The 22,039-nt window shown below is 37.1% G+C and overlaps 1 protein-coding gene and 1 long non-coding RNA gene across 4 annotated transcripts in view; one reads left to right on the plus strand and one right to left on the minus strand.

The window, feature by feature from the left end:
* Window positions 1–22,039, plus strand: part of LOC132912516 (uncharacterized) — a 74,243-nt gene that overhangs the window by 18,055 nt on the left and 34,149 nt on the right. The gene's annotated exons all lie outside the window — the stretch shown is intronic.
* Window positions 170–21,916, minus strand: LOC132912149 (dynein axonemal heavy chain 7-like). 3 transcript variants are annotated; one of them, XM_060969314.1, is made up of 50 exons: window positions 21,276–21,916; window positions 20,854–21,011; window positions 19,503–19,656; window positions 18,810–18,959; window positions 18,513–18,704; window positions 18,011–18,387; window positions 17,559–17,780; window positions 17,199–17,496; window positions 16,713–17,060; window positions 16,261–16,526; window positions 15,997–16,150; window positions 15,617–15,843; window positions 15,254–15,455; window positions 14,851–15,085; window positions 14,634–14,749; window positions 14,267–14,545; window positions 13,888–14,145; window positions 13,479–13,763; window positions 13,139–13,387; window positions 12,706–13,051; window positions 12,408–12,577; window positions 12,198–12,329; window positions 11,767–11,988; window positions 11,169–11,620; window positions 10,838–11,035; window positions 10,431–10,578; window positions 9,861–10,088; window positions 9,598–9,782; window positions 8,407–8,716; window positions 8,050–8,295; window positions 7,633–7,862; window positions 7,224–7,443; window positions 6,925–7,113; window positions 6,122–6,496; window positions 5,758–5,930; window positions 5,420–5,665; window positions 5,032–5,319; window positions 4,750–4,941; window positions 4,424–4,650; window positions 3,827–4,197; window positions 3,505–3,685; window positions 3,252–3,440; window positions 2,507–3,104; window positions 2,130–2,340; window positions 1,984–1,992; window positions 1,720–1,740; window positions 1,335–1,569; window positions 1,094–1,245; window positions 660–944; window positions 170–564 (listed from the first exon to the last, which is right to left on the minus strand). In XM_060969314.1, the coding sequence occupies exons 1-50, from the start codon at window positions 21,690–21,692 to the stop codon at window positions 358–360; spliced, it is 11,823 nt and encodes a 3,940-aa protein (XP_060825297.1). In that variant the 5' UTR covers window positions 21,693–21,916; the 3' UTR covers window positions 170–357. The 3 variants fall into 3 exon arrangements, with proteins under 3 accessions (XP_060825297.1, XP_060825305.1, XP_060825315.1); XM_060969322.1 differs by lacking the exon at window positions 1,984–1,992; XM_060969332.1 differs by lacking the exons at window positions 1,720–1,740; window positions 1,984–1,992.

Consider the following 22,039-nt stretch of genomic DNA (forward strand, 5'->3'; position numbering starts at 1 on the left):
CTTGCTTTAAGATGATTTTGTGAAAGAAATTCTCCCCTTTACAACGATTCTAAAGAGTTGATGTACGATTGTTTTTATTTGTTTATCGTACTTTAAACGAGAAGTATGCCGACAATATTGGAATACCTCAAGGTACAGCACAGGGTTTACATATACATATAGCTTTAACTTGATTGACTAATTCTATACATATTTTATTGTTTGAATACTTATACCATACACAATTTAGATATTGCGATTTACAATTCGATCATTGCTGTATTCTAAAATTCGGATAATATATATTTTTAATTAGAAACTTAATTCCTTGACGTATTTTCAAGATGAATTCGAAAGGATGAAATAAGAAAATAATTTCTATTCAGAGAGCTGACAAAGTAGTGCGACTCCCCTCATGATCCAATGTTCTGGCGATTTTAATGTAGGTAATGTCATAGCGATAACAAAATTTGTCGAATGTCCAGTGGTCGATAAAACTCCTCGTCTTTCGCTAGTTTTATATACAGGGCAAATGTATGTTACTTTTTCCTCTATGTCCCCTTTTTTCACAGGTAATAACCACATCTAAAATGATATTAATACTAAAGTGGGGAAAAAGAGGCAGAAACGAATGAAAAAGATAATGTAAAATAGCTAAATAAACATAATATTATACTTACAGGAAGCATAGGTTCATAAAGTACTTTTGGAAAGCTTTCATCTAATGTCATTTGTTTTTTATTAAATCTGGCACCATCTAAAAACAATCCGTATATATAAACTCCATCCTCAGGAGGAAGTGCAGGCATTGTATCGGATTCTAATACGAAGAAATCAAAGATTAAAAGGTCTATAGGAATCCGATATTTCCTCGCATAGTTTTGTCTGGTTCCTGTCAAAAATGCTTGGGTAAAATAAAATCCTGAGATCCAATATATGACCGGTGCTCCCTTTTCGTACCATTCCTATAGTAAATATAATTAAAAATTTAGTCTCGAGACTTGTCTTAACGTTAAAGTACGTATGTATATTAATAACCCTTTTAATATAGATAGAAATGTTATTATTTAAAGATATGAATGATAATAGCGATTTATAAGAAGTAATGTCTTACTTTAAGAAAATTTAAGCGGCTTAGTAAATCATGTACATAACTACCAAGTGGCTTTAGCGATGGATAAGAGTATTGTTGCCATAAAGCAGGTATCTTGTTTGTCAAAATTGCGTCATAGATATCTTCCAATTCAAATGACATGATAACGATACCTGTAATTGTAAATAACAGATACGTACGAGGATACGACGAATTAACTAGAAACGTAATATAGGACATTTGTTAAAAATAAAAAAAAGACCTTTAATAGCACGTATAATATTTTCCAGACTGGTTCTAACATAATTGAGAAGTTTGTTAAATCTTCCCATTTCTTGGACCAACACAGTATTCATACTTTGTTCGTAAGACATTGGATACTTTCCAAGCGCCGATACAAGATCATAGTCATCTGGCAATTTTTGTAAAATATCATTCGACATTCTAAGCACTATTTCATCGTTGGTGAATTGTCCAGTTCCAGACTTGACGCTTTCCTGCCAGTGGGCGAAAATAAACGAAAAATGACTTTTAACTCGATAACTCGATGACTCTTTTTATACTTATAATTAATGCGACATTAAGCTTTTATCATTAAACATTAAACATTAAGAAATTGAAAAAAAATGTGCTGCAAATTGACTAACCTGTTGCAATTGCCAGAGATCCTAATTCAGCGATGATATAATTGGAAGAATTGGAAAAATTATTACAAGAAAAAAATTAGTTGTTAAATACAGCGAGTACCTATTTAAAAATCAATGAAATATCCCTAACCTTTCTCATTCTATGTTTATTCAAAATTAGTTTGATTCTTTCGAGAAATTTATTTGTACTTACTGGATAAACAAAAACGATAGAGATAATGTTAGATGTAAAGAAATATATATATATAATCTATAGATACATACCACACGGTCCTAAACAAGGTTGCCACGTAAAGACAGATACATGAAATATGTAACGAATGCGGTATGTAGATAGATATAAAAATAAAGCAGATAGTAAGTCGGAAATATAGAGAGGAGGAACTGTAGGAGACGGAAAAGTAGATTACCTGCGTTAGTAGGAGCGACGAAAACAAGAGGTTCGTTTCATGCTGATCCTTGATGATATCCGCATTCTCGTTCATACCGAAAACACTCGGTTCAGTGATTAAGGGTAAGTTTTTTGTGTATTCCACGAACGCTTCGTGCTCTCGCACATTCGGGCAATAATAATCCATCAAAGTATCATCGAAATAATAACGTTTTTCGATAAGTAACTCCCTGGAAAGTAGTTGAAATCACGATAGGAGAATTGGATGGGAACATACATACATTTGAATATGAAAGTATGCCGTATGTACATATGAAAGTATGTATGTACAGTAGAGATACATAGGAGTATATGTATAAGTGAGAGATATATAGAAACGGAAAAGTATGAACTTACTGGCAATAAAATTTCGACAATATGGTATTCAAAGTTCTGCGATCCCAGTCATCCGTAACTCTTCCGCCGTAGTTGCATTCCCCGGTCAAATACTTGAGGGCATCGAATCTCACATCTTCAAATTGATCGAGGAAAAGGTGTAATTGTAAAACACTGATTCGAAGATCAGTCTCGTTGAATTCGTACGTAATGTTCCAACCGATTGGGCCAAATTGTCGTCTTTCCTGGATTACAGCGTGGAAGAAACACAACGAATAAAGAAGCTTTTTGAAGTTCTCCGTTTGGGAACAAGATTCGAAAAAGTCCGGATCAATGATCGGATCACTCGTGTACGATCTAACGATGTTAGCTCTTAAGCCTTTCGGCGGTTCATTCGTCATTTTTATACTATTCTCTAGAACCGAGGACGGAAAATGTTCGGACGGGTAGCTCGTCAACCACAGTCGAAACTCTGAGTGAATCGTATCGGGCATCAAACCTTCGCAAATTTTCTCCAAGGTACTCATCCAACTAATCGCTAAATGACAGTTTTGTAGAACAACCCAGTTACCAACTATCACAGCGGTTTGAATCATTTCCTCGGCAATTGGTCCCTGTCCTATTAAGCATTCAAATTTATTAATTCCATTTACTCTCATCTTTCCTCAACGCTGTGAAATTGTCCCGAAAATATTTTTTCATCATATCTTTATTTTATTTATTATATTATATATATTATATTATAAAAATATATTATACCACTTGCCTTGGCCGAGGGAAATAGAGAAAAGGCGATTGACGCTATAACCTTGTTCATCCGCAAACGAGAGTAATAATTGCGTTGGATCGGTACCGGGCGTCAATACGAATATCAATGGAGTGCAGCAGTTCGAGTCAGCATAAGTCGAAGCCAAATCGAGCGGCGGCGGTTCGATAAACTGTGAGCCAAGTTCCGCTGAAAGTCAATTAATAAGTTAGTGAGTTTAAGCTAGATAAAGAAAATATCGGATCGACGATACCTTGGACGAAATTTTGCACTGCCGGGAGGATCTTGTCAGGACGAATGCATCTCAGTATCAACATTCTTTTAAACAGGTTCAGATGTTGGAACGGTACAGGGATTGTTTCGATCTGCGGTTCCTTCGAGTCGAATAATCGTTTCCATTGGCCGGTATTGCCAGTAAATGCTTCTCGAATACCCTAACGGAATCGGAAGAAGGATGAAAAGCCAGTATGTAAGTAGATACGTATACGTAGACGTACACGTGCACGTACACGTACTCGTGCGTATGTTCATTTTAAGTGGAAATGGAATATCGCGAATTCGCTTTTCAGACTAACCGAGAACTCTTCAACCTCGTCAAGATTACATAGTTCGTTCCATTGTTTAGTCGGTAGCCATGTTGTTGGATTTACATATGGATTATCGATACCAATTCCACCCGTTAATAAAAACATCCAATGCGATGGACAAAGTTTCCCTCGTTGCTCGAGCAAATTGATCGTCAGTAACAGAGAAAACAATAACTTGTCCTTCTCGAATAAAGATCTACAAATGTTCGCGTACAGAGAATATGTGAAATATTTCATAAGATCTTTCAGTCGTTGTTCAACCATTTCCGCTGGTTCCGTATGATCGATGGCCAGTTCGAATAAATTTACGAACCACGACAATGAATACTGATACATAGGATCGATATTTACCAAGGCAGCTGAAACAAAATATCATTATTTTCAACCTGTCATTCTCTTTTTATTTCGATTATCGTCTAGATCGCAACCATTTTTCGATCGAAGGCAAACCATACATTTTCTATTATAAGATCGAAGGATAAATAAGAGATATTTTCTACCGTTTTTATTCGGTAGATAACGAAAGGTGAAGGGATGATGAAAATTCGTAATGTTACGCAATGTATAACGAGTCAAGACTGATACCAATGGTGAAGAACAATACGGTGGAATATACGGCGATAGGCGTGTACTGCAATCTAGCATCGTCGATTAACTTTTCCGTTTGTTCAGCCACCGTTTGTTTCACTTGAATTTCATTGCTCAAATTTTTAGACGATGTTAAAACATCTACCGCTTCTTCGTCCTCTAATACGTTGCCTTCGGCGATCGATAATATTTCCAAGATTTTGTCCTCTGTTTCTTGCAATAGCCTGATTTTTTTTTTATTTTTTTAAGAACACAGAGAAGAAAACAAGAAGAGTTTTCATCGATGTATAACATTTGCAATATTTTACAATCGAACTAGTTACTTTTTATTCGCAGCTCCTTGCACGATCAAAGCGTTCTTTTCCGATTCCAAGTCTGGTCTTTCCTTCGCTACAACAATGCCCAACAACTGATCTTCTAATCCGGTTGGTGTTATCATGAAATTCAACAGTGTTACCTTCACTGCCACCTCTGGTAAATAATGCGGATTTCTTAATCTCGTCGTAATGTACAGTCTAATAACAAAGCGAAATGACTATGTATGACTATACATGACTATATATGACTCTGTGTGTGTGTGTGTGTGTGTGTGTGTATCCAAATACCTAAAATTGAAATTGTATTCGATAATTGCATCGCCGAATTTTATACAGATCGCACCAGCCTGCTTGAATGTTTCTTTAAGTAAAATCGGTTCGAGTATAGCGTCCAATTCTTCGTCAACATGTTCAAGAAGTACTGGTAATCCAAATTGCAATGCGTTTTCTAACACTCGACCGTAGTCAGGCTGAGTCAGCCGAATAATATTCACGTTATTTTGTTTTTCCATATTTTTTATCCATCTATTAGCCTGACCTTGAGGATCTATTATAAGCGGCCATCTTCTTGCATTTCTACACGAATTAGTATTGCATCGATAGCAAACATCGTGGAAGAAATTACGAAAGACACAGAGGCAAGAATCTTATTTTACGAATTTGTTTGTTTGCTTACTTGATGATAATACCGTTATCGATTGAAAATGCATCGTTCGGGAGTCCGAAAATATTCCAAGATCTGATTAAAGCTGGATTTCCAAGGACGTCGCGCAATTGGAAATCGGAACTACAAATTACCTGCAAATCGGTACATCGTTTTACCCATAGAACAGTTTGTCGAAGGCGAAACGGCATCGTGAATGGACCTAGGTACGCGACCACGCCAGAAGCGATCACGATATCACCCATTAATCGCTGATACCTGTACAGCGTTCCCAACTTTCGATTACATTCGACTACTATACATCCCGTATCGTATAATATCGCATGCATGACAGGTACAAAAACTTTGACCTTTCTCCTAAAGATTTCGCGGTATCGGACCAACGCGAATATTCTCCGCCCAAACCTCCAATTAGGTCCTCGGCTCGTTTTAGCTTGATCTCACAGTCTGCCACTTTGTCGGACATTGCTTGAAAAGCAATTTTTCTTTGTTCCAAAAGTTCTTCCAATATTTTCAATCTTTCCTAAATGCAAAATCATTCGTTTTCATTTGGTTTCGCGGTCGTAGTGGCGCATCGCGTTACTCGAAAGGTTGCTGATCGATTTGTCAGATGAAAAATGTTAGATACTTAGAACTAGATACACGATACGTATTCGCTATTTCGCTATCGTAGTCAACGTAGTGAACGTAGTCGTTTGAAAATAGTCGGTGTACCTGTACTTGCCGAAGTTGTTCTCGCTTTGCCTTTAGAGTATCCATGGCTTTATCATAAACCTTCTGAGCTTCTGCCAAAGCTCTTTTCTTCGGAGCGACTACTTTCGATACTTTATCATATTCCGACATTGCGAATACCCATCGGCACAATCCCTCGCATGCCGTTGACACTTTCTTTATCTTTTCAGGATTAAAGTCCGGATTAGTCAGGTATTCTCTTCGAATTTTTTCAATCACGGTATCAGGGATGTTATCCTTGTCGAAATTGAGCAGCGAATCGAGAAATTTCACGTCACTCAACATTCTAAGGGCAGCCCTCCAATAATCCTCGATAAATGTACCGTCAGGTTGCTGAACTCTCTCTGGTTTTATTTGCTGTGGAAGAGAATGTAGGAAAATAGGAGGCGATCTAGGTGACGACGGATATAAAAGAGAAGAAAGTCTGGATTTCGCTCTTACGCGTTTGTTACGTTATTCGGACTATCTAAACGTAAATACTGTAAAGTCTAAAAATAATTTTATATATTTCAACAAGACTTAAAATTAGAAATACTAAGAAAGATAACGGGCAGTGTGCGCTGGAATAAATATTAGTACTCGAAACAAAGATATTTCCGATAAAAGAAAATGTGTGATTTCAGAGACGAAGTATGTATGAGCATAGATGAGTAGCAGCGAATGTGTCAAGTAAGCAAAGTGTCAAAACGAGTTGAAGTAAAAATGTATTTTAGATATACTTTCTAACGAGATAATTGGTATTAACTTTAGTCGTTTAGAATGTTTAGAAACTGTACAACGCAAACCTTGAGGACACAGATGCTCTCGACGATCAATCTCACTGCCTGCGGTGGTTTCTTCATCGTTCTTATTACAGCAATGTCGGCAGTCGTCAAAGTGTCCAAAGCGCTTTGAGCACGTTTTAGAATTGGCATCGCTTCTGCTAAATCAGCGTCACATTCCGTTTTAATCGCAGCTGCTTCGTTCGCATAAACCTGTAAATAAAATAAATTACGATTATAGCGTTAGGGATCAGAGGGATCGAAAGTTGGTCGAAAGATAAGATAAAATGTTCGTTAGTTATTTTAGCGAATATTTCAGTAACCTCGGCTACGCTTTCGTCAATTTTCACAACTTTCTCAAATTCTGCCACTTCTTCTCTTTCCTTATCAACCTCGAGCAACATTCTTTCAACATCTTGGGTGGCGGTTATTAGTTGCGGTTGCAGCAATTTAAGAGTTTCTTGCATCGTTACTACTTGTTTCTGCGTTTCATCTAGCTGATCCAAACCACGCTCGTATCGAGTTTTCGCATTAATTATTTCCCTATTTTGTTAAAAAGAGTCGATTTAGTATCAGCCGGTGTAATATCAACCGATTAACAAGCACCAACAAGCACCGACAAGCACCGCAATAATCGATCTGAATCGATCTTTCATACGTACGTGCATGCATATACGTTACGTATTTATAACATTATTACGTACGTATGTACGTACGAGCAATGAGACTTACTCTCGTTTTCTTCCCAACAGATCCTTAAACGTGTTTATCATTTCGAGGTACGACGTTGGGGTGACATAAACATGTCTATTTAGTCGAACGAAAAACTCTGCGCTCAAATTTTGCGTGGAGACGTGAAAGAATTGACACATGTCGATACCAGCGGTTCTTTCGTTATCCGTCAGTTCAATGGCCCGCAGAAATCTAGTCGCGACCGCTAATAGAGCATCCTCTGGCCATGGCTTGAATCAAATGTCGTCACAAGTAAAACAAAACGTACGATGCGTGTTTCAAGTTCCAAGTATGTATTATAGTAATGTACTGTAATACTGATCTAACTACAATACGTGTTAGTAGGTAGTCATTTGTTGTTACTATTGTCGTCATTATTATCTCACAGGAAGATATAGTAGGTATCAAGTTTAATACCTGAAGCCAATCGATGGTACAGCAGTTGACTAATGCCGGAAATTTTCTGATCCGGTTGCGAAAATCATTTCCTATCGGTGACATCACCATTACGATGTGTAGTTGATCGCGAGTTATCTGAACGAAAAGATTGAACAATGCTACCGCGCTTCCATCCGTTTGCACCGATCGGTCCCGCTGCCTGTCTATTTGCTTCATGTGTTCGCATATTTCAGCTAGTTCCTCGGCGGTAAATATATTCGGTATCTAAATATTTTAACCATCATCGTCGATCTCAATCCCATTTGTTGAAAGAAACAAAGAAAAAGAAAGAGGAGGTAATGCATATATCTACGTTTGCGAACCACTTCGTTTTACCTCGCCAGAATTAAGAATATTGCTGATATCTTCGAGGAAGCTTTCCTGCTTAATTTGTGCATCGGAGAAGAGAAAGGTGGAGTGAAGATCGGTGGCAGTCACGCGCCTTAGAATCCCTTTTATATCCTCATGCCACGAGTTAACTCCGTATTGTTGAGTTACTTCAACTTGAAAAACGTCGTAGTCACATATATGCGAGGCTAGTCTAGTTAACGACTGTCTTCCCGTACCGCCGACTCCGACAAGAAGCGCGTGATTACGCGGTTGCTTGATAATACGGGAAATTCGTGACAAATGTTCGATGGCGTACCTAACGTGTTTCACGTACGTTTATAGTCAAATCTGTTATGTTCGCGTACGTATTCACATTTATCTTTATTAACACTAGAACTACCACATCAGTCAAATTGAATGGATTTACAATTTTATTTTAAAATTCCTACTTCATGTTATATTTACTTTTTCGCAATGATGTAATGACTCTCGCAACGATAACCAAGAGAATAGCATAATGAATTTTATTTTGTTTCTTATGTACTCAAATTCAAAATAATTTTGTATCAAGGCTAGTTGTACCAATGCCGGTGAAAGTGACTGGTACTTGTCAAAGTGTAAAAGGGTCTTGCAATTTGTTTATCGAACCCCGATTAACCAGTTTCCTCGTTTTCTACAATTTCGATCACGATGCTTCCATCAACCCACATACGTCTCGATGGTATAAAGAGTACGAATTCTCGATAATATAATGAGAATTCTACTTAGAAGGCGATAAATATTCGATTCTTCCGAGTCCTAACTTCGCACGATCAGCAAACCGTATAAAAACTTCAAACTTACTTTTCTCGGTGTAAAAGCTATTTGTGCAGATAGAGCGGATGAGAGACAAAGCGACGATATTATGAGCGGGGCTATACTTGGGGTATTTTGCACACGCTTGCACACGTTATGCGCGTTCTATTTTCCCCAAATTTTCCACAAAGGCGTAAAAACCCACGCTCTATAAATTATTTATCGCTAGAAACGATCGAACACTGGAAATACCACACCGGTCAAAATGACTGGTTCTACAATTTTATAAATGTGTCCAACCCTCGTTTAGGGATCATGGTCTAACTATCGGTAGTTCTAGTGTTAACAAATTATTCAATATCGTACAACGATGATTCGTATGACGATGTATCGTATATTTACCGGAATAACACTAAATTCATCGGCTTTCTAGACATTGTGTTGTATTCAGCTAAATAAGTTTCTACTATTTCTCGTAACTGGTCGAGATCTGGAACCTCTTGATAAAGTCTGATGTCTACCTTGGTGTCGCCAAAATCGCAATACACTAAATTTCGAAGTTCTTGCTCGGTGATTATTGCTTGTGACTTTAATTCCATAGGAAAGATAGAAATGAACAGCATGTTTGTTGTTGTTGTGTTGAAGAAGTAAGTTTGCAAACTTACTTTATCATCCAAAGTTGCTTCCCTTTGCGGGGGTAGAAGATCTTTAAACAGTTCTTCCATTAACACATTCATTCGACTGTTCAAAGTGACGCGTATTTGTTTCACCAGCCAAGAGATATCTTCTTGATCTATTAAACGATCCCCAAAAACTCGAAGTACCTCGTGAACCCAAAGTCTCCTCATGCTGGTTAAACTCGGCATAGTTTCCGGGACGGACAGCAGGACTCCCTATGTATTTGCATATTATTACTCTATACATATATACATACATACATACGCTTGTCCATGGAGATCTGTACTTGCACGCATGTGCATGTATGTATGTATGTTTATGGAGAATAATCTCGTACATTGTTCGTGACGATGTACGCGTGGACTACTTACACGGATACACTCAGTACTCAGTCTCAAAGCTACTCTACACTTTAATACGTGTACATATCGTTGTTGTAACTTTCGTTCTAAACGCTCCAATTAATTTAATTGACATAAATTTATTGAAGCACGACTGATACTAACCAAGCATGGTGTTTAAATAAGTTTAACTGTTTGATTTAAAGATATAAAGACCTGTATCACTTTGGAAAAGTCGCGAAGATTGAAGACGTAATGACATTTGGCCGGTGTTGGTAACAGATTAGAGAGACTTTCCTTGTATACATCCAACGTGCCCAGAACGATTTCGTCGATACATGGATCGAATTCTTTACTGAATCCTCTGAAAGGAATATAAATCTTTTAAAAAAAAAAAAAAAAAAAAAAAAAAATAAAGAAGAAAGGAAGAAGCACGAGAAAGGCACGTGAAAACGGGGACAGGAATAAAATGGACAAAAAATGAGAAAACGGACGAAAGAGAAGAAACGTATCTACCACAAGTTACTATATGTATAATATCACCTATTGCTAATTACTATTACCATATGTGAGCGCTCACATACACACACATACAGGTGGATCAACTAAAGCTTTGTACAAACCTCGTATCAAGATGCCAGAGCACGATTTTACTAAATATCATAGTCATTACTTCGTCTTCGAATTCTGATATCGTTAAGACGACAAAATGTCTTTTAAATCGGGGTGTAACATCTTTCCCGCCGCGATATGGTGGAGCCATAGCACACATTAGATGAACGTCGATCAGTTTTATCATACTTTTCTCTCTTCTATCGTACCTGCAACAAATTTTAAACAGCAATTTACAGAAAAATGAATTTTCGACAGCTTTTTCGCTATTGTCACTATACACATGTATCATTAGAAAGAAAAAATAAACAGAACCGAAAGGAAAACCGTTCCTTCTCGTACCATTCTCCGTGATCTAGCCATTGACGTAACAGTTCGATCGGAGGTTGTGCCCCGTAAATTTCTTTCATCGGCATCGAAAGATCATCGACAAAAACGATCCACCGTTTACTTATAGGCGCTCCGTAAACACCTTTCCGCCGTCTATCCAACTTTCCCATAATCGTGTCTTGAGTTTGATTCGCCGTAGTTTGCGCAGAAAAATTGATTATCAGTGGTTTGTTTACCGTGGGATTATTTTTTTTTAATAGAAAATCAATTATATAGACCGATTTTCCAGTTCCAGTGGGGCCTACGAACAGCACTGGTTTTTCGTTGCTTACCAGCAAACGAAATAGGGCTGTGTACCGTATCGTCTCAACGGTAGGTACTATTATTTGATTTACAGGAATGTCACGGGGAATCGGTGGGCTGTCGAGCAATTCATCAGACCATAGTCTCCATTTTCCTTTGCCCTGGCCGTAAACAGTAAACGGTAAACAACAAACAGTAAACAGTAAACAGTAAACACCATCGATAGAATCAGAGAATTATATGTATAATTTGGTCTCACGTCACACATTCAACGGAATTATCTTTGATAAGTTTCTGGTCAACTTACCTCTTTGATAAATTTGTAGTCAAAGACAAGACCATCTCTTGGCATAATAAATATATATGGTTTCAAAGGTGGTTTTATCGGTTTCGGTAATTTGAACATTTCTATCAAATCCGCAGGAAAATCTCTTTCGAGAAAGCCACGAAAGAGAACGCTGAACTGTTCTCTCGATTTTGCAGTCAACGTACCTCCCAGCCCCCAGATACACGAAAAGAAAAACGAACCCTGAAAATCTTCGATTGTAACAAGAGTAAATTTCCAAGTATAATACTCTAACTAATTTAACCTAACTAATTTAGGATCTCAACTTGTCTCATATCTCGCAACAAATTAGATAAAACGTTATTTGCCCGAAGAACACCATTATTTGAAACGATTATTATTACTATTAAAGTAAATATCTTCAATTCGGAGTACACATATACCAATCTAACCTCGAGTTGGGCTCGAAGATCCAACTCGTCGATATCCTTAACAGCTTTCTCGTCTCGATATTCAGCAAGAAAACAGTCCATCAGATAGGTCAGTGAACGCACGAGATTTGTATCCGGCATCGGGCAAATTTTCTATAAAATCGGAAGGTTGAAGCTCGTTCAAACGGAATATAAGTAAACTGGAATAAACGAAAGACAAAAAATAAAAACCTGAACGTGTTCGTGATGCGACCAGTAAAGTATAGGATCGCAAAATCTTCGAAATAAAGACTGATGTAGAAAGTTTCTTAACCACGAATTCATCACAGGCGGAGTATCAGCTAACCAAGATTCAAGTACAGGATCCCAACCAAGTGCATCTGGTTCCATGTAAATCATTCCTATATCCGAGAAAAGATGAGAAATATTTATAACCGTATTTGGTGTATTTTTAAGAAGATTCGTAAATATTTATCGAAAAGAAGAATAATGGAAAAATAGAATAAGAAAGGTATACACGCATACATACCACAACGGGAAACTGTCGCAGGCGAAGCATGCTCCAAATCCATCGTTTCAAATATCAAATTGGTATACGGTGCTAATTGAATAATTTCTCCACTCATTAAGCAAAGCTTTTTGTTGTCATCGAGTACAGTATTCATGCTTTCGATCCATACTGCGTCTATCGGTCCGTCAAAGATTAACCATTTGCGATTTTCGTTGGTCGATGTTGCAAAAGCACGATAACTGATAGCCAAAACTCCGTCGGACCATTCATGGGATATCGGATCGAATTGTCCATATAATTGACCCAACGGAACAGCTTTGGGATTCATCGCAAACTTTTCAACTTTACGTTCGCTTATTAGATTCTGAAATATCTTATCTCTTTAAGAAAAGACAAACGAACATACATAATGTCTTACGAGTTGAAAGCTACGACCAATAAAATGGCTTACTCGTTCTTCGCAAAGTTTTAATGCGTCAGCTAGAATATTATACGCTGCTGTCTTTCCAGCGAATGGCAAGCCAACAATCATAAATCCATGTCGAACGATCATCATCTCGTATATCTGTTGTATTTTCTCCAAAAACCAGGCGCTACATTGTAAATTCGACGCTGAGCAAACGTCATAAACACATGTATTTAAATCAGTATAGTCTGGCTCTGGGAGTTTGACACCAGGGAAGAGGTCCGATGTAATACCCTAAATTGAACGAGTTAGCGCTTCAGACTAAATAAATAAGAAGGGTAGTAGAGGGGGGGGGACGAGAGGGAGGAATATAATAAATACATACGTTGAACAATGGCAAGTCTTCGCTGAGAAATTTGGGTAAATTGACGTCTTTGATACTGCGCAATATTAATATATCCTCATCCACTTCTGGATATTTTATCTTTAAATTACCAGCCGCCACCAGAACAGATTTTACTGCCCTCATCCCATAATCGTAATGATTTTGACTCGACAATTGTTCCGAGCATAGCCTGTAAGCTGTTACAATCTTTACCGAGAGTGGACGTGCGTCATAAAATCCATACGAATACAATGTATTTTCGGCTATCAAAGCGTAATCTGGTACCTAAACAAGGTGGCAAATTGGCAAATTATTCAAAACCTTCCCCGGTTTTCGATTTATATGGTTTGGTAAAGTTCCCTTACTTTCTATTGATTAATAAGTTTCGTAAAAGTTATTCCATACCAACCATCATTGCTACCGGTCGAAAGAGCGCCTTTAAATTATCCGGAAGTTCGGTTCTTCCAGCATAACCAGGGTTCATCGTAATAAAAACAGCACAAGTAGGATCTAACATGATTTCGGTGCCTTCGAAATCTAGTTTAGTTAATCCGGCGTTAATAGCTCGTTGAATCGTTAGAATTTGTTGGGCTACTACCGACAATACTTCGAGATCGATCCGATTAAATTCATCGAAACAAGACCACGCCCCGGTGCTTGCTAATCCCTGCAATAAGTTTTCATATACATGTGTGTTACGGTATTTGTTACATACGTTGTTGAGTACGGTGTACTCTTAAGCACAAATGAAACCAAATGACAAATAAAATTAGTAGTTAAGAATTTACCTTAAAAAATTTACCCAATGCGATGTAATCAAGACCTTCCGAACAATTAAATACGACGCATTGTTTAGCTACAGCCTTAGCTAGATCCTTGGTAGTTTCGGTCTTGCCAGTTCCGGCCGGACCTTCGGGCGCGCCACCGAGGTGTAAACTTAGCGCGCTAAATAACGTTCGGTAACATCTATCGGTCAACGGCGTTATGACCAATCTAGATGTGTTGCCCAGGTACTCGTACGCGTACTTCAACGACGTGTTTATCATCGTTGACCACAAGTCTTCGTCCTACACGTACAACATACAGAAATAAATACATCGCATCGAATTGATTAATACAACGATATTATTTTTCTTTCTCTTATCGCGTGCCTACCATCCAATAGTATCTCAATTGTGCCAACCACTTGAAATCGGTAGCGATGCTGACTCTTTCCTTATACAATTCCGTTACAATATCTCGGCTATGCACGTCCATCGTAACCAAGGCCTCTAAAATCAATTATACCTACGTCTATGTACTGCATAAGGATAATGAATACTACGTACTACGTAATACTACGTATTCTATGCCCTATTATGTCTTTTCATACCCAATGTTACACGATTTTGCGTTGACAATATGCCACGTACTAATTTCACTATCTCATTCAATTCGTTTGTACAATTGTCGACGTAGTTCTTCAAGTCCTTCAAAGACTTGGACAACACCGCCGTCACATCGGCTGTCCAATAAAGTTTACTGACACAAAGAATAGTCTGACCGGGCCATTCTAACGCCCATTTCGATCTGATCTGCTTTAAAAACGCGTCCTTTGCTCGCACCACCTGTTAAACACGTACTCAAGTGTTAAAATCTTGTTTATCCTTCAATTCGATGACACTTCCAACAAGTAGATATTTCATATTTTTATATTTCTCTACTTTCTCTTTTACTTTCTTAATGGAATTTCAATGGAAATGTGCACATTTCCGTTCGCAGTGATTTCTATTCACCTGTGCTTTAACACTCCTCTTCATAGAAGATTCTAGTTCAAGTAACCACTTTTCAACTTGACCTCGGGCCGCCGTTGTAACGATAATATCTTCAAGAATAATTTCTTCTCCCTCAGAGGATTTCATAGCTATTATTTCCAAATCGACCGTGAAGCTTACTTGAGCAATTCCTTCGAAGCACTTTTTTAGATGCGGTTGCACTCTAGTACGATATAATACATCGTAAGTATGTCGATTAGCGTCAGTTAGCGTCGATTAACGTCGATTAATGTCGATTAAGGGACATTAAAAGAAAAGCATTCATTTACATATGTACATATAATATATATATATACTTTTGGTAAACTATATTTAAATTTGTACCTGGTAGGATCCTTTGTTTCCGATAATATTTCCAAGAGCTCGTCATTCGACAAAAAAAAGAATCGCGGAAAGTATAATCTTTTCTTTTCCAAATAGGCAGTAAGTCCTTTCTGTACTAGATCCAGGAGATTTATACATTTCCTCAATCGGTCAAGCATCTTATCGATTTCAACGACCGACATAACTCGAGGATCCGCTGCTACACATGACATAATTTCTCTCCAAATCTATGTACAGTTATTAATAGTTAATTATCAACGTTTTAGTACATTTCTTCCTTCTTGCGTGCGGATAAAGTTATTAGTCGCTTTCCAAACAAGAACGCAAACTGGGAAGATTGCGTAAAATCAAAATTTTAGGAGAAGAATTTATCGGTATACCTTATCTACAGCGCTAAAACGTCGACCTTCCTCTGGCATTTGCTGTTGAATATCAGGCGACGAGAATATCGGTTCAAGATACATCCACGTTGCTTGAACTTGTAGCCAATAATCCATAATGCTTTGTAACAGCAGTAGTTTCGATTCCCATTCTCTGTTTGTGAAAGAAATGAAAAATAAATAATCGTTGTTGGCAGTTCTGACGCAACGTGACACGATTGTGGAACCGATACAGTAAACGTAGAAAAGTTGAAAATTACTAACAAAGTCTCTTTTTCAAACGGTTTGATATAAAGAGAATTTTTCATAGTTTGAGCCTTGATCAAATGATCATCCAAAAGTAATTGTATATCATCAATGCTCGCAATTACGTAGGTGCCTGTATCGCGGTAAGGATTAACGACGAATGTGATCTCCGCCCAATCAAGGTGCATTCGGATGAGTGCTCTTTCCAAGCTTCCTTCCTTCGTCGCTGCTTCCGATATTCCTTCGAATTTCGTAACGTAGTCAGCTAACCCGTAATCGAGAATCTACAAAATATGTAATTTCATTCTACGTATAGTACATGTCTACACACACGCGCGCGCGCGCGCGCGCACACACACACACACACACACACACACACACAAATACATCATCTACTACTTACATGTGATGTGCGAGAAGGAATACACGAAATTGATTGGTTAGGAGAGAAAAGAAAATACATATATTACCTTGGCAAGTGTCATCGACTCGTCAACTTTTATGGGAAAGCCAACAATTTCCGATACTTGTTCCCAGTGGCGATTCTTTAGGGAAGGGTTTCCAAGAGTAACAATTACAGGCATGTGTTCTTTGAACTCTTCTATCTTTATTCGTATATTTTCAGCGAGCTTCTTTGTTATTGGTTCTTGTATAGATCGTTCTAACCTGTAGATTGTTCGATAAGCGATTCCTGTCGCGGTTTCGATCTCCTCCGGTTCCTGAGAACCTATCATCGAATTCATCCACGTATCGTAGTTTGTTAAAAATTCGCAGGTCGCGTCGTACAGTCTTTTATATGGCCCCAGTTTATCCGCTGTCTAAATTAAAATAGTAACAAATTTTATTATACACTGTATATGTATACCTATTTATATACGTATGTAATTATTCAGCTGTACCAACTATACCCGTGTATTTTCTGTACATATAACTGTATATATAATTGTGTAACTTACTGCTTTACGTAAAGGATACTGGGACTGTTCCCAACCAAATAGTTCCTCTTCCTCGTTAAATCCGTCAATCGTATCCATCGCCGTGATCAGTTTGTTTTCTAAACGATCAGCCTTCTTTTTATACCGATATATTTCCTCGATATTCCCCCAATACTGTAATTCGTCGCAGTACTTTGCATATATTTCAAGTTCACGTTCGAATTGTTCGATTCTTTTCTTAAGGATGTTTTGGAACTCGCCGATTTTACTAGCAGCTATCTCTCGGTGTTGTTCAAAAATATCCGGAAGCTTGTAATACCTTGTAACATGCCCAATAAATGAGTTTCGTTTACTGATTTCGCTTTCTATTTTTCCGCTTACCATTGAAAAGCAAAATTATTAATTTTCAATTCAACAGGCGTTAAGATCGAATAATCTGATAGAACAACGATATATCTAATAATTTCTCTCAATCGACTTTCAAGCTGGCTGGCAGTTTCTGTTTCCGTGGTATTTATAAATTTTCGAAGTTCTATCAATTCCCTAGTGTTTGCTGGAACGCTTAGCGCACGGTCTACGATTCGTTGATATTCATTCCCTACGCTAGTATCGGAAGTTAGAACGATTAAATTATTCATTTTTATTTTGGCATTAGACATAGACTAAATAAATATATAAATATAGGATACTAGTAATAATATTCACGATGCGTACATGACATGTATACATATCTATGTATGTACATCATGTAATGTACATTGTACATTGTAAAGACATACGTATGTATGTACATATTTATATCGTGGTGAAAGTAAGAAAGAATAATCGCTTACGCTCGAGATTTTTGCTGATACTCGATGATCATTTTACCGACCAATTCCTCTTTAAGCTTACGAGCTACAGAGGCGATATATTTGATAATCTCTCCACGGTGGACGATGAAGAATCCAGCAAAGTAAGTTCGATCGTACTCGACTTTTATCGAACGGGACAAACGATCGTAATATGCGATTAGAGTATAGTAATTTTCAAAGTTGTCAGTTGTATCGCACTTTAAGAATTCTTGAACTTTATCGGCTTCCGAATCGTTTATGAAATTCGCATAATTTTCGAATTCACTCAGCTGCGTGATCGGGCCAATTTTCTCTCTATCGATTAGTTGGCTAATTTCCTCTGTATATTTCTCCAAACATTCTTGCGACATATACGGCTGTGATAATAAATTAATCACATATTTTTGCAACGAAACGATATGCAAAAGTTACAATATGAAAAAATCAATAACAAAATCTACATACTATATGAAAAATAAATAGAGAATTATCGAGAAAATACCTCGAGTAATTTACGATGGATAGCGATCGAACTAATATCCAGCATCGTTTCAACGCGCGGTAACGTACCAATTGTTTCTCCCAACAAATTCAGTATCGTTGAAAATGTATCTGCGAAGACTTTAAACGTTGGCTCAAACAATACGTTTGAATTTCGTACTGTCATTTTAATATCGAAACCGCAACACTTGTTCTATGGGCAACAACAAATACCGCATTTTAAGATTATTTTATTTAGGAAACTTATACTTGACCGATTCAATCGTATCTTTCTACTGTCTTTGTTTCTTTCACTCACGGTTCTGCTGTGAAGATAATCGACGTATTCTTCTATAGAGCGTAGATAGGCTCCTCGCAACTGATCTTCCATGATGAAACCGATACAACTGAAAAGTCGTCGACAGCCTGATGTGTCACTTACGAGCGGTAACTCGTTTCGTTCGAATGCCTAAACACCATATAACGATACGGTTATTATTCCCATATATTCTTTTAACTGTGAAATATTTATGTTTTATATTTGCATCGCGTTATGTATTACGATTGATAATACGTATAATAAAAAAGATACAAGTCTTTCTCATATTTCCTTAAAACTTGACTGATCGAGTACTCAGATCTCTGATAGACATCTTTATTTTGACCAAGGACTAAGGACCTCTCTTTGAATCTTTTAAATAGAATATCTGTTCTTTGTAAAAATTTTGAAAAAGCAACTGCCTAATTTTCTATTGAAGAGTATCTTATACGATTGTATAAGATATGTATACGAAAATGGTTTGGAATATTATACATATTACACGGTGTAACTTATACCTCTCTATACTCTATGCATACTTACATTACATTATATATTACATACCATCTTATATTATTGAATTTTGGTCCTACGTGATATCACGTGCATACAAATATCGCGTGTTTCGTTTGATTTTACGTAATAAGGTATACTATTATACAGTATACTATTATATAATATATCGTATAATACCGCAATTAAAATTCCTTGAATTTTCGGTAACCAATGCTTTGCAAGTTCCTCTTTCAGCCTGGAACACATTTTTGAAATGGTTCTCTCGAAATTGCCAAGATCATAGGATGCGTCGCGTGCTGCCAATTCCCTTCCATTTATGAGTTTGCAGCCACTGTTACACCAAACATCATAATTATAAATATAAAAAGTATAAAAATGTTTAAAAATTTGTTAAGTTTAAAATATGTGGTGTACGTATGCTTCCAAGTACAGGGTTATCCATTTAACTCGAAATCCGCGCTCGCGAGAACATTGAGAACGCAACGGTATAACATATACGATTCCTATGCAATCGAATGTTGCCAACCATCTATGAGCTGTTGCTAGAAGTATAATTAGACGAGAGCACAGATCGGTTTAGTTGCGTCGTAGGATTTTCAAATTGACGTAGCAATAAGCAGAGGACGATCGCCGAGAAAGTGAGCCTTGTGTTTTCAAATGAACGTAACTGATTCCGTTCACACGTATAGCTCGATCTTTTGTTTTTAATAACTGATATCCTGAATTATGCTTACCTGAAATGTAATTACAATTTAATTTCATTTTTCTTTTTTATTTAAAATCACATTTAACTGCAAGTGTTATGAACGAATTACAATGAAATTGTTCACATTTTTACAAACACCTTTTTTTATTTCATCCGACTTTCATTTTATTTTTAACGTACGAAACATTTTCTTCTACGTGGTAGTCTAAAATTTCTTACGATAATTTTCTACAAATTAACCGCTATTACTTGAGTTTGGGTCGCCCTGATACGAATACATCGAATGTAAGAATAAGGAATAGAAAAACAACTGATACATCGAGATGCGCCAAGACACTTGACAAAATTCGTTTTTAGATAGATCAGTTAAAAAAAAAAAAAATAGAAATTAATTTAACTCTCGTACTGCAGTGCCTGGAGATGTTCGAATTAGTGGACGAACGACGATGGTTGTTTATGTTATAAGGATAAAAAAGCAAACGTATCTCTAAACAGTCTAAACGATAGATCTAACATCAATGTTCGATTGCTCATGGATGGTTGGCAACGTTTGATCGTAGTACTAAGCGTACATGTCACACCACGTGGCCATGTCAATGTTCTCGCGGGCGCGGGTTCCGAGTTAAGTGGATAATCCTGTATATAGCTACGAAAACATATGTAACCGCTATTACCATATGTATCCTGTGTACGTATGTGTGTATGCACGTGTGTATATATGTACGTACGTATGTATTTATATCGTTGTGAAAATTGTGGAGAAAATAGTGCAAGCACGGGTAATTGTGGATAGTATTGGTTTATATTAGACAAGAAACGAACCTGAATTCACGGTACCAATAATCGAAAATCCGTCGTACAACTGGACGATACAATATAATTCTTCTTTCAAGTCTCGCTCTGTTCCATCGATAATTAACCTCGTGTTCTTTCGGAAGTCGTATTCCTTCAAATTGTTCATTCTCTTCGAGTGCAGTAAACTAGAAATCACAGTAGTTATCAAGTATCTATCGTATCTATCCTATCTATCGTATCATTTTTCCTCTTTTTCGTTAATAGGTATTCATCAACATTAGTAAATGTAGATTCGTTCTACATGTTTCCATTAATATACGTATTAGCAGAGAATTCACCGCCGATTCACAGTCAGCAACAGAATTGCCCTCGTTCAATGTTAAACCTTTGTTATGCCTATCAGACTGCGAGGAACGTTGTAAATGAAAAATACTACATGCAGAACGTACCTGCTTCAACGAAGAATATACCGAGTTTCCGATAACAAATTCTATGACTGACTTCTTCACGCTTAATATATATTCCTCTTTCACTTCTTTCACTAAACGATTTAACAATTCTTTAAATTTGTCTTTCCATTTGGTTGGAACACGCTTTAGAATATTTATTAGAAGATCAACGTCCATCGATCCTACGTAAACATCGTCGATACCTTGTGTCAAATAATAGTAGTATCGCAAAACGTTATCATTATTTTCTAGAATTAGGTCTTCGTCCATCTCTTCGTCTTCTTCTATTTCTCGCATACACGTATTAATTCTGCGAAACGCTTTTCCCTTTTCTTTCTTTCGTTTCTGCTTTATCATATCAACAAGCCGAGTACGAAATTTTTCTCTTTCTTGGCACAGCGATAGATATTTATACATCTTCCAAATCGATGCCTTTTTCTTGTACAATTCAATATGAACACGTCTCGAACGCGTGAATGCTAAATAGCTACTATATAGAATAGCTGCCGTATAGAAACGACTTAAATTGTACGAATGTTTGACATCCTCAGTAGCAGAAAATACTATCGACCGGTTGATTTGTTAAGACTTAAATTACACAAATCACTATAGTCTACACCATTCTAAACGATAAATCGATAAGCAGACCTATACTCCTTCTTAAACCCGTATTATTATATGCATATTTAAAGTCAAGCGATAGTTGTTCTTCAATGATAATCTGCTAACCTATAAAGTATCTAACTTTCCATGGTAACCGTCCC

The sequence above is a fragment of the Bombus pascuorum genome, chromosome 1 (assembly GCF_905332965.1).
Source record: "Bombus pascuorum chromosome 1, iyBomPasc1.1, whole genome shotgun sequence".
Lineage (NCBI taxonomy): Eukaryota > Metazoa > Arthropoda > Insecta > Hymenoptera > Apidae > Bombus > Bombus pascuorum.

What these genes read in the sequence shown, in the direction of transcription:
- LOC132912149 (XM_060969314.1), bottom strand. Translation starts at nt 21,692, where the DNA reads ATGTATAAATATCTATCGCTGTGCCAAGAAAGAGAAAAATTTCGTACT. An exon ending in CATTGGGTAAATTTTTTAAG is followed by an intron (nt 14,146 to 14,266) that starts GTAAATTCTTAA and finishes AACTTATTGCAG; the next exon opens with GGATTAGCAAGCACCGGGGC. An exon ending in TAAAACTTTGCGAAGAACGA is followed by an intron (nt 13,052 to 13,138) that starts GTAAGCCATTTT and finishes AAGATATTTCAG; the next exon opens with AATCTAATAAGCGAACGTAA.